Here is a 22,151-nt window from a genome sequence, read left to right as displayed (position 1 = left end):
GGCCAGCCGGCGCTCACAGTCAGTGCAGGAAAGCACAGCGCCGGAGGACAGACACCGGAATGTAAGTATGTAGTTTTTTGTTTTTTTTTACGTTTACGCTGGTAACCAGGGTAAACATCGGGTTACTAAGCGCAGCCCTGCGCTTAGTAACCCGATGTTTACCCTGGTTACCAGGGGACTTCGCATAGTTGGTCGCTGGAGAGCTGTCTGTGTGACAGCTCTCCAGCTACCACACAGCGACGCCGCAGCGATCGAGATCGTTGTCTAGATCGCTGCAGCGTCGCTAAATGTGACGTTACCTTTAGGAATGCCTGGTTCACATTAATCTTGCAGTCTAAATAGGCTGGCGATCGAGTAAAATACTCATTTGTTGGTAAGATGAGATTTTTGTGCTGTACAAAAAAAAACTAATTCTCTGGAGCACACCCTGTGTAAACAGGACTCATGCTGCTGAGAAGAATGGCAGCCTGTGCGCTCTGAGCAATCTATTACACGTCGATAAGCGTGCATTTCAAGCAGGGTCAGCAGGTGTAAACAAGCTATTAAATGACCACTGATCTTTGGTTGTTTGGAGCCCAGGTTAGCCAAGCGTTCCTGTGTTTGTGGCAGTCGGGAGACATAGCATTAGATAACAGTCAGCTGAATCCATTTCGGCCAACACTCCTAAACACAGGAGTGCTCATGTTCTCTCTATGAGAAAGCCAGCAACTGACACATCGGCCGGCGGCTTCTCAGTCTGAAATCAGACATGTCCGATCATTATGTCTCCCGGCCATCAGTAAGCAAGTACCCCATACACATTAGACCGTCGGATGGGTTTATATGTGTCTTAAGTGCCCAGGATAACTAAAGAAAAGCAAAAACCTTGCGATCCTGTCTGGCAGTTTCGCTCATCACTGCGCAAGCTGCCAAATGGTGGCTCGCATGCCAGTTCCTGTTAGTGGTGTAAAAGGCAATGCCAACTTTGGCTGTTAAATGACTGTGATCCACATAAACATCAGATTTTCTCAACTACAGCAGATGTAATTAGTTGTGGGGCTGAATAGAATTGCGCTGGCTGCTTCTTAAGATAACAACAGTGGTGTTGTTGGGGTCCATCCCGAGGATAGGTCATCAATATCACTAGTGAAATTACCCTTTTTTTAGCCTACAGTACTACTGTGTGATGTAATAACTTACCCCTACATCGAAAAAACTTGCATAAACGGGAAAAGTAAAGCACAATAATCTTTATTTATACAAAAACATATGTAAAATCAAATCCTAACAATCTATGGGATACTCTGATGACAACTCTGAGGGAGCCACAGGTCAGAGGCTACAAACATGCATATAATATTACCATTACCCTTAATTAATCATGACCCATGTGCATAGCGAGTCCAATATGGAAAATAATACACTAAGCTGGTGAAAAGCATCCAGCAATAGCACAGGGGAAGACATTAAGGGAGTTATACCCACTCATACAGCATATTTACCTCAGACCTGCGGCACCACCACCCCTACGCGCGTTTCGGCGTACGTGCCTTCTTCCAGGGGATGCGGGGAAACTCCCAGGTGTGGACTCTGTATAGATACAATAGGGCCATAGAGTACAGGGCAGGCTGCTGAAAGCACTAAACTGCGCAGCAATGCAGAGGTATTACTTGCATTACTGGTTCGGATCACGAAGTTACCTCTGGGATTGGATTTAGATGAATAGTATAGAATGGATTGGATTCATAGAATCCAACATTCCCAATAGTAAAGGTATGGCTAGCCATATGATAGTCAGTCTTGAAATGATCTGGTTTAGCAAACATTTATCTAATGAGTGAGCAGCTTTAGCACAGAACATAAACCTGTAACATTCACTGCAGCATGCGGTCTATGACTAAAGGCTCCAGGCCAACAGTCATATTCACAAGTTGCATTTTTGCTGCTTTTATGTCAATTTTAAGGTGCGTTTTACAGTACTAGTAAAGTCTGATATTTCGTAAATCTCATGCATACACATTGGTTTTATTTTCCTGACTGATTTGGGAAAAACAAAATCTGGATTTTTGAAAATGGCAGCATGTCACTACTTTCAGCATTGTTTTCAGCGCATTTGCAGCCTTTTTTTCATTTATAGGAAACAATGGGTAAGTGCAAAAACACAGGTATCCGTTTTTGACTTGTTTTTAGTGCAAAAACCGAAGGCAGTTAAATCAGGCTTTTTTGGGGGCCACTAAACTTTATTAACATGCACAAGAGGCAGCAATAAAAACGCACCAAAAACTCAGCAAAACCTTCTTTTTGCAAGCGGTTAAAACGCACCTTTAAAATTTGCATGTAAAAAAACGTACCAAAAACGCAACATGTGAACAAAGACTAATGTTTATGGCCTTACTCTAGAGCAGCAAAGAGAGTCTTGTGAACGCCTTATGATGTATAGGCCATTTCTTGTGGAAGCAGTACCATGTTTTTGATGGTGTAATGGGGTTTCTTGGTGGCTACATTGGTTCCCTCATTCCTGAGTACATATGTCAGTGTGGCTGTGCATGAATCTTTCTCCTGCAGCTGTAATGCTTGGATTCTGCACTTCACCACCCACTTGTTATGGTGTGCAGTTGCTGCAGTTCAGAAGCCTACTACTCCTAAAAGTTCTCATTTCCATGTCTGTTTTTCTGCAGAACGATCGAAGCTCTCTTAACTGCCTCTATGCTGTCCCAACAAGCTGACCTACGTGGGATTGTGGAGGAAATAGAGGTAACGGCAACATAATATCAGAGGAATGTGGAAAAATGTTTTATAGTGTTCTGCGCTCTAGTACATTTTTATTGAAGTTTTGCTCGTGGAAAGTACATAATTTTGGAAAAATAAATGCTTCAATAAATTCCTATAAATTCCAGTATCCCCTGTTTCTAATATCAACCTTTTATTGAGCTTCATTGTTATTGCACTTTACAGACTTAGGCTGTGTGCACACGTTGCAGATTTTTCGCGTTTTTTTTTTTCCGCGTTTTTTCGCTATAAAACCGCGAAAAAAACGTTCACATTAAGCATCCTATTTAATAGAATGCAATCCGCATTTTTTGTGCACATGCTGCATTTTTTCCCTGAGCGGATTCGCATTCCAGAAAAAAACGCAGCATGTTCATTAAATTTGCGGAATCGCGGGGATTCCGCACACATAGGAATGCATTGATCTGCTTACTTCCCGCATGGGGCTATGCCCACCATGCGGGAAGTAAGCAGATCATGTGCGGTTGGTACCCAGGGTGGAGGAGAGGAGACTTTCCTCCACGGACTGGGCACCATATAATTGTTAGAAAAAAAAAAAAAAAAAAGAATTAAAATAAAAAAATCGTGATATACTCAACTTCGATGGCCCCCGGAGTCTTCCTGCCCCTCAGCGCTGCACGCGGCCACTTCCGTTCCTGTAGATGGTGTGTGAAGGACCTGCGATGACGTCGCGGTCACATGACCGCGGTGACCGCGACGTCATCGAAGGTCCTGCACACACACCATCTATAGGAACGGAAGCCGCTGAGGAGATCGGCTGTTTGCGGTAGGTGAGTATAACCATTTTTTATTTTTTTTATTATTTTTAACATTCTATCTTTTACTATTGATGCGGCATAGGCTGCATCAATAGTAAAATGTTGGTCACACTTGTCAAACAATGTTTGACAAGTGTGACCAACCTGTCAATCAGTTTTCCAAGGGATGCTACAGATCGCTTGGAAAACGCTAGCATTCTGCAAGCTAATTATGTTTGCAAAACGCTAGTTTTCTGCGGGAATATGCATGCCAATTCCGCATGCGATCTACCCGCGGCAGGAGGCGCAGAATTGCCGCGGAAATTTCCGCGGCAATTCTGCAACGTGTGCACTTAGCCTTAAGCTTTATGTGTATTTTTTTTTTTTTTATATCTAAAGCCTATGAGAAGCCACCTTTTGAGTCTTCTGGTTTCTGTTGGCCAGTGACATACAATATCAGGTACCATTGTCATTGGCTGAAAAGTGTAATGCGGACTGCCAGAATGGGTCAGCCAGCACGCTGCACGTAGCGATCTACTTATCAGGGCATTATCAACACATTTATACACATCGGATAACTTTTTTTTGTGCAGTGAATGCGATAAAACTATAATTGATGGTGATTCTTAATTAATGGTTGCCACTTTTTTCTTTTGGAAGCTATCTGACACTAGTTTTTCTTTCATAGGATCTAGTAGCGCGCCTGGATGACCTGGGCGGTCAGTATCTGCAGTTTGAAGAAGGACTGGAAGCTACTGCTCTGTTTGTGGCTGCTACATACAGCTTGTCCGATCATGTTGGTGTGGAGCCTGCCTTAAAAGAGGTAACAAAAGCTCTAAGTGTTGGTACTATATCTAATATTGTTTAGCTATTTGTGGTTGCTACCGTCCACACGTGTTTCTCAACAATATCTCTTCGGTTTCCCAGGACCAGATTGTCCAGCTGGTAAATGCTATCTTCAGCAGGAAGAGCTTTGATTCCTTCTCGGAAGCCTTCAGCGTGGCCTTTGCTGCCTCTGCCCTGTCCCACAATCGCTATCACCTTCCACTCATTGTGGTGCCTGATGGACCTGCTGCTGTGTCTCACAAACAACCTCTCCTTAAAGTAAGTATTGCCAGAATTGAAAGACCTGGCTGAGTTGTCTGGACATTTTACAACACGGTAGAGGCTATAGACCAGATCAATACATGTCTTCAGTTTTATTCACATGGGTATTGTGGTTTCACTCCATCAGATTTGTCCTGTTAAAAAAAAAAAAAAAAGAGATGTGAAGCTGTGAGACCCAAATTAAAGGAAATTAGATGATTAATGCTGCCCAAACCACAGGGAGCATTAATCAAAGCTGGCTGCACAACTGCTCCAGCATTTCAGAGAAACTATAGGTTGAAGATCCGACTTTGTCCCATACCTATCCAGCTCTTTTGTTTTTAACGATTTTGCTTGTAATATTGTTTTAAACTAATATGGCCAAAATACATCTTTTGTTCCCCTCTTCTACATAGCTTCTGGTTACCAACGTTCTCTCACAACGACTATCAGATGCCAAAGTGAAATTGATTGAAGCAAAGTCTAGTAGCACTAAAGCCACGATTCTGGAGCAGGCAGCGTTTTCTTCGTCTGGGTAAGAGAGGTTCTTCATGTCAGGCACACAGTGCAACCTGTTTGAATTTACTTTTACTACATATGTTTCTTTTCTAGATAAAGATCTATTCCTATCATTACAGCTTCATGAACTAAGGGCTACATCCAAATAAATAGTGAATTGTAAAAAGAAACGCATATTTGGCATTGATTAGGGCAAAATTGCATGAATGAATAAAAAATAAAATTATTTATCTAATATGGTCAACGTTGAAATGCAGAATAAAAAACACCAGAATTGATTTTTTTTTTTTAAATTGTTTTGATTACCGCAATTTCCTTTAGCAAGCTGCAATAAAAGGAGATTGTTGTACCCTAAAATAACATCAATAAAACCATCAGCTTGACATTTAAAATAAAAAGAAGCCCTTATACAGGTCCATTGTTGGAAATGTGTGAGTTACGCGACTCTGGAACTAGCAATACAAACCAATTTTTTTTATATTCCTTTTTTTTTCAAATTTTCCCAATTTTTTGCCAATTGAATGAAATAAAACTATACAAGTTTGACAGCACCCTAATTATACTGACCCAGAAAACCTTGTTGCCACATCCTTTTTACCGGACACTGAACTCTGCAAAGACAACTCTAAAATAAAACCGCAGAATTGCAGTCTTTATTCAGCATTTTCCACCACATGGGCTTTTTTGTTCAGTGCATTACATGGTAAAGTAAGTACCAGACAAAACTACTACCCGTTCTGCCAAAAACAAGCCTTCATATGACTATCGACGGGAAAATAAAATTATAGCTGTGGGGAAAATGGGTGGAAAATTGAAAGTTAAAAAAAAAAATCACCTGGTCCTTAATGGGGTTGTCTCATCTTCTTAGGGTGGTTTCACACTTGAGTTTTTGTTTGCAGCGTTTTTTGCAAAAAAAAACGCATGCGTTTTTTTCCTATATTTAACATTGAAACCACATGCAAATTTTGGTGTACGCGTTTGCATGCGTTTTTGAACGCATGCGTTTTTTTACTGCATGCGTTCTTTTTCAGAAATGCAACTTGTAGTATTTTTGAGAGGCGTTTTTTTGGACCAAAAAAAAACGCATGCGTTTTCATGCGTTTTTTTGGGGGGGTCAAAAAATACATTGGAGTCAATGGGGACGCATGCGTTTTTTTGTGCATGCGTTTTTTTGCGTTAAAAACGCATGCGTTTTTCTATTAAAAAACCAGAAAACACACTGATATACCACCCCCCAACATAAAGGTGATAAAGGGATCCTAACCCTACCCATAACCCTAACCCTAACCTTACCCCTAACCCTAAACCCTAAGGGATCCTAACCCTACCCCTAACCCTAAGGGATCCTAACCCTACCCCTAACCCTAAGGGATCCTAACCATAACCCTAACCCTAATCCCTTTAGGGGTAGGGTTAGGGTTAGGATCCCTTTAGGGTTAGGGTTGTGATCCCTAACCCTAACTATTTCTGTTTATAGTGGGTTTTTTACTTTATTTTGATGATTGGCAGCTGTCACAGATTTCTCAGCATGCGTTTAAAAAACGCAAACGCATGAAAAAACGCATGTAAACGCGTTAAAACGCCGCGTTTTTTTCACCACATGCAAAAACGCATGCGTCAAAAAAAAACGCAGCGTTTGCACGCGTTTACATGCGTTTTTTCACCATGCGTTTTTTTGCGTTTTTTACCGCAAAAACGCATCCAAAAAAACGCAAATCTGAAACCAGCCTTAAATGGGTAAAATTGCAGTTTTCCTCTAAGGCTATATTCATACTTTGCGGATTTTGCTGCGGATCCGCAGCGGATTTGACCGCTGCGGATCTGCAGCAGTTTCCCATGAGTTTACAGAACAATGTAAACCTATGGGAAACAAAAAACGCAGTACACATGCTGCGGAAAAAAACGCGCGGAAACGCTGCGGATTACATTCCGCAGCATGTCACTTTCTGCGGATTTTCACCTGCTCCAATAGAAAACTGCAGATGAAAATCCGCAGAAGAAACCGCAGTAAAAACCGCGATAAATCCGCAGTAAAAACCGCGACGGGTTTTCACTGTGGATTTTGGAATTCTGCTGCGGAAAAATCCGCAGTGGAATTTGCAAAGTGTGAACATAGCCCTACTAAACTCCTCTCTATTTTCTAGAAGTAGAGATTTGTATATTTACAGTTCACGGCTCATTGCCCTAGGTTACCAGCCACGTCTGCAGTCTTCCATGCTCTTTGCTATACAGGTTGTAAGCACTGGGCTAATTCTGGCTGGATCCGGCCAGCCTGCACTCCTTGCAGCATGGGAGAAGTTTGGACCAACTTCTGAACACAGCTGGAGAAAACCTCCGTTTTAGGTAGTCAGACGTCATGTAGTTAACATTGGACTGACAACATGAGTGGCTTCATTATTTACTGCACTCTTCAACATTTCCAATTTGTCCTTAATTGTTGGGACGAGACATGAATATACTGTATAGGTTAATTTACCCGGAATCTGTTTATTCTGCTGCTGTCACTCTGATCTGTGCACTTGTCTGCTCAGCAGCCACTAACTACTGAATGTATTCACGCTCGTACAACATAATTCCCTTCTTCTTTCCCTTTTATAGAGACACGTTTGAACTAAATTTTATGGATTCGAAGCCAGCCAGCGGCTACTATGACTTCTCTGTGAGCGTCGAGGGTGACAGCCGCTTCCTGGCAAGCCAGGTGGAGGTGTGTATGACCTCAAATCTGTGTGACACGGAGACCTATAATTAATAGTGCTAACTCATCGAGCAAATGTGCTGCATAATGTGATGTAGAGCTTTCCAGGGCCTTTTCATTTTTATTGCTGGGGTCTAATTATCCTAATTATCCACTTGGAATGTCTGCATATGAAAGGCGTGAGCAGAAAATGATGGCTCTGAATCTTTTACTTTGCCAGGTTCTGAACCCCTTGAGATCAGCAAGAGACTCTTGAATGAAATTGTACAAGGCTGTGAGGGACATTGTGCCCTCATTCTTCCATTTTAAACAAGCGCAAGGCAGCAGTTTGTCTTTCACTCATAAATTGTAGCTATTCTATCTGCTATGGGGGCAGAGACGGGAAATGGTTAATATGAATCAGTATTAACCCTTAAGTGGCTCATCAAGTTTAGCCATGAAAACGCTTGAGGACAACAGTGTCTCTGTGTGTGAGCGGATCATTATTATAGAAAAATGAACTGGACTGTAAACTGTTCCTATTACAGATTAAGGTGAAGGTGTCAACAGAAGTTGGAATCGGCAACGTCGATCTCTCCATTGTGGATAAAGACCAGAGTATTTCTCCTAAAACTACCAGGTAATTATAGCATCAGTTCACAGTATGTCAGGTGTGTAAGAAGCTAGAGAAAACTAAAAGGTCTTCCTTCTTTAGGGTGGCATTCCCTTCTAAAGCCAAGGGACCATTTACTGCTGACAGCCACCAGAATTTTGCACTGTCTTTCCAGCTTACTGATGTGAACACAGGAGCCAGTCTGACGCCTCATCAGGTACATCTCCTATAACACTTGTCCTATGCTGCCACCAATAATTAGGACATTGACATGACATTGCGTTTCTGAGGAAATAGCCAGTCCAGAACATCCTATATACAGTATTTCATCACACATCAAGCTGAAGGTGGATGTAATGAAGTCATGTGAGATTGATACAATGTTATGCCTCAATGGCAGTCGCAACATAAAGTAGAGAAAACCTAGTCATCAGTGCATTAACAGCTTCTTTAAGGGGATGTTGGCAGGAAGTGACGAGGCATCCTATTATAGTGAAAGGAGCGCCGCACAGGTGATTCTAACACAAATTAGTTTAGAACGATAGGCCACTCCTCCCGACAGAGCAGAAAACTACATTAAAAATAATTATACAAAAACATACAGACTAATCTAAAAACAAGAATGTATACAATATCCCTTTTACAAAAATACCATCATGTCAATTTTATCATTGAGTCCAGAGGGACCCAGCACCTGTGGGCGCAGAATCCATCTGGACTCCTTTGGACAGTAACCTATGGAGAGCGCCCCGTTGTGGAGGCAAGTGAAGTTGTTCCAACCCCGCAAATGTCAATAAGTCTGGATTCCCTGCGTGTCTTTCCTGCAAGTGTTCAATCAGTCGCCTGGAACCTTTTCCAGTAATTATAGATCTGGAATGCTCCAGAAAACTGACAGAGGGTGGATAGTTTTACCAATATAAAATAAACTACAGGGACAAAAGATTACATGTAGCACAGAACATGATCTGCACAAGATGAAAGCCTACAAATCTTTTTTTTTTTTCTTTACCCTTGAGAAGATCACGATCTCTGTTCACATTCAGGAGATCTCTCTGGGACCGAGCTGCGGCTCTAGCCATGGCTTCTTCTAGGGACCTTAGTGGGTAACCCCTTTTGGCCAGTTTCATTTTAAGGTCAGTGGCTGGCTCCAAAAACCATGTGTGATCACAGTTTATCCATCTCAGCCTCAAAAACTGGCTATAAGGTAAAGCTTTTTTTGTATGAGGTCGATGTGCACTAGAAAAGAGAAAGAAGGAATTGGAGGCAACTATGCCGATTTTTATGTCTAGGAAGACTAGATCCGAGTCACCAAAGGTGGAAGTGAACTTCGTGTTCATTGTATTCTCAGTGTTCAGGTAATGAAAAAATTCCTGAAACTGAGCTTCCGTGCCCGCCCATGCTATTAGGATGTCGTCTACATAGCGCATATATAATCTGATATATTTCAAGGAAGGATTGCATCCTGTGTAGACGACACCCTCCTCCAGCACAGCAAGAAACAGGCATGCAACCGGCGTGCCCATGGCCGTACCGGTTCTCTGGAGGTACCAAGTGTCTAGAAGCTTATGGCTGTGTACACACGATGCAGAATTTGTGCGGATCCGCAGCGGATTTTTCCGCGCAGAAAAAAAAAACTTAATGGTGCGGAAAAATCCGCATGAAAACCGCTGCGGAACAAAAGAAGTAGCATGCTACTTCTTTTGTGCGGAACTGCAGCGTTTCTGACCCCTTCCATAATAGAAATCTGCAGGGGTAAAAACCGCATCAAAACCGCACAAAATCCGTGGCAAATCTGCACCTGCGGTTTCTGCCAGGAGATGCAGATTTTGTGTGGAAAATTCTGCATCCCAATCCGCAACGTGTGCACATAGCCTAAATGCATTCTATTTCAAAACAAAATTTAGAGCTCCACAGGCAAAATCAATAAATTTCCTTTTGTTGTCAGTACTTGACAAAATAGAGCGTATCGCTTCCACACCCTGTTCCTGGGGGATTCTGGTGTAAAAGTGGAAGTTAGTGAGAAGCCTTCTTGCCAGGTAAACTCCTGGATTATCCGTAGGAAGTCACCAGTCTCTCTCAAGTAAGAGGGAATATTTTTTAAGAGCGGTCGGGGCAGCCAGTCCATATTCTGGGAAATGGGTTCTGCTAGGGACCCTATCCCAGAAACTATGGAGCGATTTGTGGAGTTTCGGTATGAAGTCACAGTGAGTTTTGGGGGGGAATTCAGGAAACAGCTTTTCAGCCTTTTTGTATGAAATACCGAAATCTACATAGTGTCTCAGGAAAGACTAATTCTGTACGATACTTGTCTGTGGGATCTTAAGAAAGCATTATAAGTGTCCGTGTCAGCAAGCTGTCTATGTGCCTCATGTAGATAGTAATCCCTTGTGAGTAAGGCCTCTTTAACACTTCAGTTGTTTGGCGTCAGTCACTACCGACATAGTGACGGATCCGTCACAATTGTTGAGAAAACGGTTCTAACGGATCCGTTTTTTTGACGGGTCCGTTACTTGGGGGTTGTCTGGGAAAAGTATCTACTTTTTGGAGCATGCGCAATTGAAAAAACGGATTGGGGCGACGGATCCACCGAAAAACCGGTTGCGGCGGATCCGTCGCCCATAGGCTGCCATTCTATGGAATGGCGGACGCGACGGATACGTCGCGATCCGCCATTTCGGCGTTGACAAACGTTTCAATGTCCGTCTATTTTCAGAAAAAGTCCGCCAAATTTCGACGTCGCATGGCGGATGGAACGGACGACCATCCGTCACAATCCGTCGCTAATGCAAGTCTATGGGAAAATAACGGATCCGTAAAAAAAAATTGACGGATCCGTTATTTGAAAATACTAAATTTCCACCTTATCAGCTTGTTTATCGTATCATCCCAACTTCTTATCATTTGTAACGCCCTGTTTTCCCCCATTGTGAGGTTAGACAGTGATTTTGGATATAGGAGTGCTTCCATATCCTTAATTACTTGATCATGGAAGATATCAATTACATTTTCCGGTGATGCGGGTGGTATATATCTAGATTTCAGCCCACTAACAAAAGGTCTCATGGGAGTGTTAGAGGTCTTGCAGTCTGCATTGTAATTTTCATCTTAGAGACTCAACAAGATAGTGGCGTCACTCGCTACTGTGGCTGAATTCAAGGACTTATCTTTCTCAACCACGAAACCTAAAGATCCAATCTTACAGGTTACTTCTCCCGACGGGAAAGATGACGGGTGTGATTGGGAGGAAAGAAATGACTTATGCAAATGTATTTTACGAATTGCTTTAAATAAATCAAATTTAAAATCCACAATATCAAACTCGCTAGGAATACGGAACCACAGACCTTTGGAGAGGACTGAGATACAATGTTTGTCTAGCGTGTGGACTGTGAGATTTACGACGGTATTCTTCCATTATTGCCTCCATGACACTTGTTTCCGTTTGCTGTCCGGTTGCTGTCTTGCGCCTCCGACCGCCTCTTCTGATTCTCCTCCTATAGGGTTAACTGGCTTGCATCGTTCTCCCGTTTATCCACCAAAGAATACAAATGTTATTGGTCTTCATTCGCACTGGAATCTTGTCTGTTGCCAGTAGTCCTTTTGCAGGCATTTTTTATTGTTGAAATTTCTTTTGTGCCAATTTCTTATCTATTTTTTTTATTAAAGATTGCAACAACATTTTATCCCTTTGTGTAGAAAATTCTTTGTCTGTAAAGTGGGACAGATCTTTGTAAATGCAGAGACATCGTGGTACTCTATCACATTCCATGTAGGATTTCAGGTAATTACTGGTCCAGAAAAGATGGATTTCACGTTCAGCTAGATTAGTGACTTTAAACTCCAAGGTTTTTGTGCCGATGGTGTGTAGGGCGTCTTAGTATTCACAATCATAAATGTATTTTTCCACATTCTCTCTACCCGGCAACGCATGCAATAAAGACACACAGGGAATCCAGACTTATTGACATTTGCAGGGTTGGAACAAGACAATAAAGAATTTTCTACAGAACAGGATAACATGTTGTTGCAGTGTTCCCATGATTTACTCGGTTTGGTTCTGAAACCAAACTAAAAAAAGATCATCTCGAAACTTAACAAAGATCTGGAGAAAGCAAAAAAAGAACTGCATTCTCGACTGACTGACAATCAATGGGCAATCTTTAACAAAAAAATTAGATAAGAAATTGGTTTTGACCCAGGTTGCAATTAAACAAAGAAAACAAGATACATTTATAAGAGACAAAGTTGATTTTAATTATAACCAGATTTTCAACTGGAATAAGAACCAACCTAAACAGAAAAACGGGGATGCCTAGGCACAAAATAAATTTCAACAATAAAAAGGCCCACAAAAGGACTACTGGACAACGGACAGAGATTCCTGTGTGACCGAATACCAAAACCATTTGTAGTCTTCGGTGGATAAACGGGAGAATGATGCAGGTTCATCAGTTAACCCTTTAGGAGGAGAATCAGAAGGGGCGGTCGGAGGCGCTAGACAACAAATGGAAACCAGTGTCATGGAGGAAATAATGTAGGAATACCGTCGTAAATCTCACAGACCACACACTAGACAAACATTGTATCTCGGTCCTTTCCAAAGGTCTGTGGTTCTGTATTCCTTGTGAGTTTGATATTATGGACTTTAAAATTGATTTATTGAAAGCAATTCATAAAATAAATTTGCATAAGTCATTTCTTTCCTCCCAATCACACCCCTCATCTTTCCCGTCGGGAGAAGTAACCTGTAAGATTGGATCTTTAGGTTTCACGGTTGAGTAAGATAAGTCCTTGAATTCAGCCACAGTAGCGAGTGACGCCACTATCTTGTTGAGTCTCTATGATGAAAATTACAATGTAGAATGCAAGAGCTCTAACACTCCCATGAGACCTTTTGTTGGTGGGTTGAAATCTAGATATATACCACCTGCATCACTGGGAAATGTAATTGATATCTTCCATGATCAAGTAATTAAGGATATGGAAGCAGTCATATATCCAAAATCACTGTCTAACCTCACAATGGGGGAAAAAAGGGTGTTACAAGTGATAAGAAGTTGGGATGATACAATAGTCAGAGAAGCTGATAAAGATGGAAATTTAGTATTACTCACAAGGGATTACTATCTACATGAGGCACATAGACAGCTTGCTGACGCGGACACTTGTATAATGCTTTCTTATGACCCCACAGACAAGTATTGTACAGAATTAGTCTTTCCTGAGACACTATGTAGACTTTGGTATTATTTCATACAAAGACTGAAAAGCTGTTTCCTGAATTCCCCCCCAAAACTCACTGTGACTTCATACCGAAACTCCACACATCGCCCCATAGTTTCTGGGATAGGGTCCCTAGCAGAACCCATTTCCCAGTATATGGACTGGCTGCCCCGACCGCTCTTAAAAAATATTCCCTCTTACTTGAGAGAGACTGGTGACTTCCTATGGATAATCCAGGAGTTTACCTGGCAAGAAGGCTTCTCACTAACTTCCATTGACGTGGAACGCCTTTGCACCAGAATCCCCCAGGAACAGGGTGTGGAAGCGATACGCTCCATTTTGTCAAGTGCTGACAACACAAGGAAATTTATAGATTTTTGCCTGTGGAGCTCTACATTTCATTTTGAAACATAATGCCCTTAAGCTTCTAGACACTTGGTACCTCCAGAGAACCGATACGGCCATGGGCACGCCGGTTGCATGCCTGTTTCTTGCTGTGCTGGAGGAGGGTGTCGTCTACACAGGATGCAATCCTTCCTTGAAATATATCAGATTATATATGCGCTATGTAGACGACATCCTAATAGTATGGGCGGGCACGGAAGCTCAGTTTCAGGAATTTGTTCATTACCTGAACACTGAGAATACAATGAACACGAAGTTCACTTCCACCTTTGGTGACTCGGATCTAGTCTTCCAAGATATAAAAATCGGCATAGTTGCCTCCAATTCCTTCTTTCTCTTTTCTAGTGCACATCCACCTCATACAAAAAAAAGCTTTACCTTATAGCCAGTTTTTGAGGCTGAGATGGATAAACTGTGATCACACATGGTTTTTGGAGCCAGCCACTGACCTTAAAATGAAACTGGCCAAAAGGGGTTACCCACTAAGGTCCCTAGAAGAAGCCATGGCTAGAGCCGCAGCTCGGTCCCAGAGAGATCTCCTGCATGTGAACACAGATCGTGATCTTCTCAAGGGTAAAGAAAAAAAGATTTTTATTCAGTTTCCAGTTTGGACCAATGGATAGTTATAAACACAACTGGCATATTCTAGACAGAGATGCAGATCTGACAGAGGTAGTGTCCCGAAGACCCCTAATTGCCAATAAAAGAGGTACTAAGCGGAAAGATTTTTTGGTACAGAATCTGTAAAATCCACAACAAAATATTGGCTTGACAGTTACAAACCAAAAGGTAACTTTGCTCCTTCTGCCGCTTTCATCTCACTGATAAAATATTGAGAATTGGTCACATTACTCACCAATAGGGTTGAGCGAAACGGGTCGAACATTATCAAAAGTCGCCGACTTTTGACAAAGTCGGGTTTCATGAAACCCGATCCGACCCCTGTGCGGGGTCGGCCATGCGGTACGCGACTTTCGCGCCAAAGTCGCGTTTCAATGACGCGAAAAGCGCCATTTCTCAGCCAATGAAGGTAAACGCAGAGTGTGGGCAGCGTGATGACATAGGTCCTGGTCCCCACCATCTTAGAGAAGGGCATTGCAGTGATTGGCTTGCTGTCCGCGGCGTCACAGGGGCTATAAAGGGGCGTTCCCGCCGACCGCCATGTTACTGCTGCTGATCTGAGCTTAGGGAGAGGTTGCTGCCGCTTCGTCAGAAGCAGGGATAGCGTTAGGCAGGGTCCATTAACCACCAAACCGCTTGTGCTGTAGCGATTTCCACAGCCCAACACCACCTTCGGTGTGCAGGGACAGTGGAAGCTACATTTTTTTTTTCCTCAGCGCTGTAGCTCATTGGGCTGCCCTAGAAGGCTCCCTGATAGCTGCATTGCTGTATGTACGCCGCTGTGCAAACCAACTGCTTTTTTCAAAGCACAAATCCTCTTGTTCCTTCCTTTCTGCACAGCTATCTTGTTTGTTTGTCCACACTTTTTATTTAATTTGTGCATCAGTCCACTCCTTATTGCTGCCTGCCATACCTGGCTGAGATTACTGCAGGGAGATAGTAATTGAAGGACAGTTCCTTTTTTTTTTTTTTTTTGTGGGAGATTAAGATTGGCATTTCTGCTAGAGTGCCATCCCTGTCTGTGTCATCTCTCACTCAGTGGGCCATAGAAAGCCTATTTATTTTTTTGCTTGATTTGGGTTCTAAAATCTACCTGAAAAAATCACTACATCAATCAGTGGGAGAAAAATATTGGCCTCAGGGCTTGTGTGCCACTCCTTACTCCTGTGTGTGCCATCTCTCAGTGGGCCATAGAAAGCCTATTTATTTTTTTGCTTGATTTGGGTTCCAAAATCTACCTGAAAAAATCAATAAATCAATCAGTGGGAGATTAATATTGGCCTTTGGGCTTGTGTGCCAGTCCTGAGCGTGCCATCTCTCTCACAAATAGTGGGCCATAGAAAGCCTATTTATTTTTTTGGTTGATTTGGGTTCTTAATTCTACCTGAAAAAATCAATAAATCAATCAGTGGGAGATAAATATTGGCCTCTGGGCTTGTGTGCCACTCCTGACTCCTGTGTGCGTCCTCTCTCACTCAGTGGGCCCTAGAAAGCCTATTTTTTGTTTTATTTGTTTTCTAAATTCTCCCTGAAAAAATCATTTTATTTTATTTGGTTTCTAAATTATTCCAGAAAAAAATCATTTTTTTTGTATTTTTTTTTCTAAAGTCTCCCTGAAAAAAAAAACAAATCAGTGGGAGATTAATATTGCCCTTTCTGCTTGTGTGCCAGTCTTGACTCCTGGGTGTGCCATCTCTCTTTCTCCAATTGTGGGCCATAGAAAGCCTATTAATTTTTTTGCTTGATTTGGGTTCCAAAATCTACCTGAAAAAATCACTAAATCAATCAGTGGGAGATAAATATTGGCCTCTGGGCTTGTGTGCCACTCCTGACTCCTGTGTGCGTCCTCTCTCACTCAGTGGGCCCTACAAAGCCTATTTTTTTTTCATTTGTTTTCTAAATTCTCCCTGAAACAATCATTTCATTTTATTTCGTTTATAAATTCTTCCTTAAAAAATCATTTTTTTTTTTTTTTCTAAAGTCTCCTTTTTTAAAAAAAAAAAACACAAATCAGTGGGAGATTAATATTTACATTTTACGCTTCAGTGACAGTCCTGCGTGTGTGGCATCTCTCTCATTTGTTGCCACCAACAACAGAGTGTGTAACATTGTGCCTGATTTTCGTTGTGGTCTCACCCACCTGTAAAGGGGTAGCTAAATCATACTGAAGTTATAGCTCACCGTGTAAGTTGTGTGACTGCAACAAATACCGTTAGTTTGGTAACGTTTTTAAAACAATGAGGAAGTCTGGTGGAAGAGGTCGTGGCCGGGGGCGTTCATTGTCAGCTGGTAATGAGGGTAGTGGTAGTGGTGGAGCATCAGGTGGTCGTGGGAAAAAAAATATTGCACCTAAGTCTGGAGCTGTGGAGCCAGGTTCGTCGTCTGGCTACACAAGGCCTCGAACGCTCCCTTTTCTGGGAGTAGGAAAACCGCTTTTAAAGCCGGAGCAGCAAGAGCAAGTTTTGGCTTATCTTGCTGACTCAGCCTCTAGCTCTTTTGCCTCCTCTCGTGAAACTGGTAAAAGTAAAAGCAGCGCGTCGTTAGTGGATGTTCACGGTCAGGGACAAGTCGCTTCCTTGTCCTCTTCAGCAAAAACAACAACAGAGAAGAATGCAGCAGGCGACACAACGGGTTACTCCATGGAGCTCTTTACACATACCGTCCCTGGCTTAGAAAGTGAAGCAGTTAACAGTCCATGCCCATTACAAGTTGAATCTGACATGGAGTGCACTGATGCACAGCCACAGCCAGACTACTATGCTGGTCCTTTGACTCAGACCACAACATTGCCCTCGCAGGGTGCTGATCAAGAATCAGACCCTGATGAGACTATGTTGCCCCATCACGAACGCTATACCACCGACCGACAAGGTGACACAGACGAAGTTGCACACGAGCTACAAGAAGAGGTAATAGATGACCCAGTTCTTGACACCGATTGGCAGCCATTGGGGAACAGGGTGCAGGCGGCAGCAGTTCTGAAGCGGAGGAGGAGGGGCCGCAGCAGGCATCAACATCGCAACAGGTTCCATCTGCCGGGCCCGTATCTTGCCCAAAACGCGTGGCAAAGTCAAAACCTGTTGGAGGACAGCGTGGCCATCCGGTTAAAGCTCAGTCTGCAATGCCTGAAAAGGTATCCGATGCTAGAAAGAGTGCAGTCTGGCATTTTTTTAAACAACATCCAATTGATCAGCGCAAAGTCATCTGTCAAAAATGTTCAACTACCTTAAGCAGAGGACAGAATCTGAAAAGTCTCAATACAAGTTGCATGCAAAGACATTTAACCACCATGCATTTGCAAGCTTGGACTAACTACCAAACGTCCCTTAAGGTTGTAGCACCCTCAGCCAATGAAGCTAGTCATCAACGCAACATCCCTTCCGGCAGTGTAGGGCCACCATTTTCTGCACCACCTGCAGTATCTGTGCAGGTTTCTTTGCCAGGCCAAAGAAGTCAGGGTCAGGGAATCACCAGTTTCGTAGTAGGAAACACTGCATCTAGGGCACCGGCGGCAACAATACCATCTCCCACCGTCTCTGTCTGCCATGTCCACCGGCACCCCCGCTAGTTCCACGATCTCCAGCTCTCCAGTCCAGCTCACCCTACATGAGACTATGGTTAGAAAAAGGAAGTACTTAAACACATTCCTTGCCTGGCTCACACCTTAAACCTGGTGGTGAAGTGCTTCCTGAAAAGTTATCCGGGGTTATCCGACCTGCTCCTCAAAGTGCGTAGACTTTGCTCACATATCCGCCGTTCGCCCGTACACTCCAGCCGTATGCAGACCTATCAGCGTTCTTTGAACCTTCCCCAGCATCGCCTAATCATAGACGTTGCAACAAGGTGGAACTCAACACTGCACATGCTTCAGAGACTGTGTGAACAGAGGCGGGCTGTTATGTTTTTGTGGGAGGATACACATACACGGGCAGGCAGTAGGATGGCAGACATGGAGTTGTCAGGTGTGCAGTGGTCGAAGATTCAAGACATGTGTCAAGTCCTTCAGTGTTTTGAGGAATGCACACGGCTGGTTAGTGCAGACAACGCCATAATAAGCATGAGCATCCCCCTAATGCGTCTGCTGATGCAAAGTTTGACGCACATAAAGGATCAGGCGTCTGCAGCTGAGGAAGAGGAAAGCCTTGATGACAGTCAGCCATTGTCTGGCCAGGGCAGTGTACAGGACGAGGTAGCGGGCGAAGAGGAGGAGGAGGATGATGGGGATGATTATATTTTTAATGAGGAAGCTTTTCCGGGGCCAGTGGAAATTGTTGGCGCGGCAAGGCCGGGTTCTGGTTTTTGGAGGGACACAAGTGACGTGGATTTGCCTGAAACTGCCCCTCAACCAAGCACAACCACAGATTTGAGAACTGGAACTTTGGCCCACATGGCGGATTATGCCTTACGTATCCTCAAAAGGGACACACGCATAACAAAAATGATGAACGATGACGATTACTGGTTGGCCTGCCTCCTTGATCCTCGCTATAAAGGCAAATTGCAAAATATAATGCCACATGAGAACTTGGAACTAATATTCGCAACCAAACAATCAACTCTTGTTGACCGTTTGCTTCTGGCATTCCCTGCACACAGCGCCCGTGATCGTTCTAACACGAGCTGCAGGGGCCAGCAGACCAGAGGTGTTAGAGGGGCAGAAATCAGAAGTGTCGTTGGCCAGAGGGGTTTTCTGACCAGGTTGTGGAGTGATTTTGCTATGACCGCAGACAGGACAGGTACTGCAGCATCAATTCAAAGTGACAGGAGACAACATTTGTCCAGTATGGTTACTAACTATTTTTCATCCCTTATCGACGTTCTCCCTCAACCGTCATTCCCATTTGATTACTGGGCATCAAAATTAGACACCTGGCCAGAATTGGCAGAATATGCATTGCAGGAGCTTGCTTGCCCGGCAGCTAGTGTCCTATCAGAAAGAGTATTCAGTGCTGCAGGTTCAATACTAACAGAAAAAAGGACTCGTCTGGCTACCCAAAATGTAGATGATCTAACCTTCATTAAAATTAACCACAACTGGATTTCGAAATCTTTTGCCCCACCTTGCCCGGCTGACACCTAGCTTTCCTATGTAAAGGTCTTGCCTGTGGACTATTCTGAACGACTTTTCCAATCTCGTAATTTGCAGCACCTGATTGTCCAGCATCCGACATGTTAACACCTCCCTAAATGGCCAAAGTCCCCACACGGGGCCGTGGTATCGCCACTTGGCGCCAGCACCCGTGAGAGTACTGTTTGTCTGAAGAGGTGGGTGTGCCCGCTTTTGGTCGACGGCACTGCCACTAGGTCCCTCATAGTACAATAAAGTGTCTGGCGGTGGTGGTGCGCACCCAACGTCAGACACACCGTTGTAATATGAGGGGCCCTGGGCCTGTACCGCCGGCCACAAGACAGTCCACCCCCCCCCCAGGTCAAACAGTGCTCTACCACTTGCAAAATTTTCTCTCACAGCTCCACCAATGTTTAGTCTATGCGCTGACATCCTTCAATGCCTGGCACTGTCAATACCATTGTATTGACATTTTTCTTATGTTAGGCCTTCGAAGCCTGTCTGCGGTCACTCCTTCCACTAGGCCTCCACTGACCTGTCTACTGCTGCCCGGGTTCCCCTGGAACCAATTTTAAATTGCCTACAGCCAGCCCAATTTATTATGTTAGGGCTTCGAAGCCTGTCTGCGGTCCCTCCTTCCACTAGGCCTCCACTGACCTGTCTACTGCTGCCCGGGTTCCCCTGGAACCAATTTTAAATTGCCTACAGCCAGCCCAATTTATTATGTTAGGGCTTCGAAGCCTGTCTGCGGTCCCTCCTTCCACTAGGCCTCCACTGACCTGTCTACTGCTGCCCGGGTTCCCCTGGAACCAATTTTAAATTGCCTACAGCCAGCCCAATTTATTATGTTAGGGCTTCGAAGCCTGTCTGCGGTCCCTCCTTCCACTAGGCCTCCACTGACCTGTCTACTGCCGCCCGTGTTCCCCTGGAACCAATTGTAAATTGCCTACAGCCAGGCCAATTTATTATGTTAGGGCTTCAAAGCCTGTCTGCGGTCCCTCCTTCCACTAGGCCTCCACTGACCTGTCTACTGCTGCCCGGGTTCCCCTGAAACCAATTTTAAATTGCCTACAGCCAGCCCAATTTATTATGTTAGGGCTTCGAAGCCTGTCTGCGGTCCCTCCTTCCACTAGGCCTCCACTGACCTGTCTACTGCTGCCCGGGTTCCCCTGGAACCAATTTTAAATTGCCTACAGCCAGCCCAATTTATTATGTTAGGGCTTCGAAGCCTGTCTGCGGTCCCTCCTTCCACTAGGCCTCCACTGACCTGTCTACTGCTGCCCGGGTTCCCCTGGAACCAATTTTAAATTGCCTACAGCCAGCCCAATTTATTATGTTAGGGCTTCGAAGCCTGTCTGCGGTCCCTCCTTCCACTAGGCCTCCACTGACCTGTCTACTGCTGCCCGGGTTCCCCTGGAACCAATTTTAAATTGCCTACAGCCAGCCCAATTTATTATGTTAGGGCTTCGAAGCCTGTCTGCGGTCCCTCCTTCCACTAGGCCTCCACTGACCTGTCTACTGCTGCCCGGGGACCCCTTGAACCAACATCAGAAAATATAAAAATAAGTATTTTGCTTATAAAAAAGAAAATACTGGAGAGATATCAAATGCAGACATTTTAACATTAAAAACAAACACATACAACAAAAATCTGGTACAGTACTAAAAATGGCCACCAGCTACAATAACTTTCTCCTGCAAGTAGTTAACTGAAAGTTTTTTTCAATTTAAAACACAGATATGGCATCCACCGAGTGTTGTCCTGTCGCGTCTTCTTTATATTATTGCCAAGAAGATGCAAAACAATGAAAATAATAAAATCATTATTTACCAAAAAAATAGAGTAAGTCAAAACCACATTGCAAATAAACATTCATTACAAATAAAGAAGCAGGGCGCGTCCGAGGGTGAGTATATACCTAATAAGAATATAATCACCCTCGGACGCGCCCTGCTTCTTTCCGACAGCCTTCCTTCCTAAGAATCAGCCCTTCCGTGGTGTAGAGAGAGGGTTTGTTACACTCCAAGGTGTTCCCCAGGTTGCCTTTCCTGAGCTTCGATCTTCATGCTCTCGTTTAGTAGTTGTCGGAAAGTAGGCTGCATTAGGCCTACAAAATGGGTATGGGGTGGAGAGAGATGGTGTGTTACACTCCAAGGTGTTCCCCAGGTTGCCTTGCCATTGCTTCGGTCTTCCGACTCTCGTTTAGTAGTTGTAGAAAACTACACTGCATTAGGCCTACAAAATGGGTATGGGGTGGAGAGAGATGGTGTGTTACACTCCAAGGTGTTCCCCAGGTTGCCTTGCCATTGCTTCGGTCTTCCGACTCTCGTTTAGTAGTTGTAGAAAACTACACAGCATTAGGCCTACAAAATGGGTATGGGGTGGAGAGAGATGGTGTGTTCCACTCCAAGGTGTTCTCCAGGTTGCCTTTCCTG

General features: G+C 43.8%; 1 protein-coding gene across 2 annotated transcripts in view; it reads left to right on the top strand.

The window, feature by feature from the left end:
- The window catches only part of RPN2 (ribophorin II), a 69,913-nt gene that overhangs the window by 40,870 nt on the left and 6,892 nt on the right, over window positions 1–22,151 (top strand). For both annotated transcript variants that reach the window (XM_069752289.1, XM_069752288.1), the window contains exons 5-11: window positions 2,658–2,733; window positions 4,195–4,329; window positions 4,434–4,610; window positions 5,009–5,127; window positions 7,710–7,815; window positions 8,334–8,425; window positions 8,501–8,615. In XM_069752289.1, the coding sequence (XP_069608390.1) occupies window positions 2,658–2,733; window positions 4,195–4,329; window positions 4,434–4,610; window positions 5,009–5,127; window positions 7,710–7,815; window positions 8,334–8,425; window positions 8,501–8,615 (820 nt within the window). The remainder of the gene's footprint in view (window positions 1–2,657; window positions 2,734–4,194; window positions 4,330–4,433; window positions 4,611–5,008; window positions 5,128–7,709; window positions 7,816–8,333; window positions 8,426–8,500; window positions 8,616–22,151) is intronic.

This window comes from Ranitomeya imitator, chromosome 2 (assembly GCF_032444005.1).
Source record: "Ranitomeya imitator isolate aRanImi1 chromosome 2, aRanImi1.pri, whole genome shotgun sequence".
Lineage (NCBI taxonomy): Eukaryota > Metazoa > Chordata > Amphibia > Anura > Dendrobatidae > Ranitomeya > Ranitomeya imitator.
This window is presented reverse-complemented; position numbering and strand designations above follow the sequence as displayed.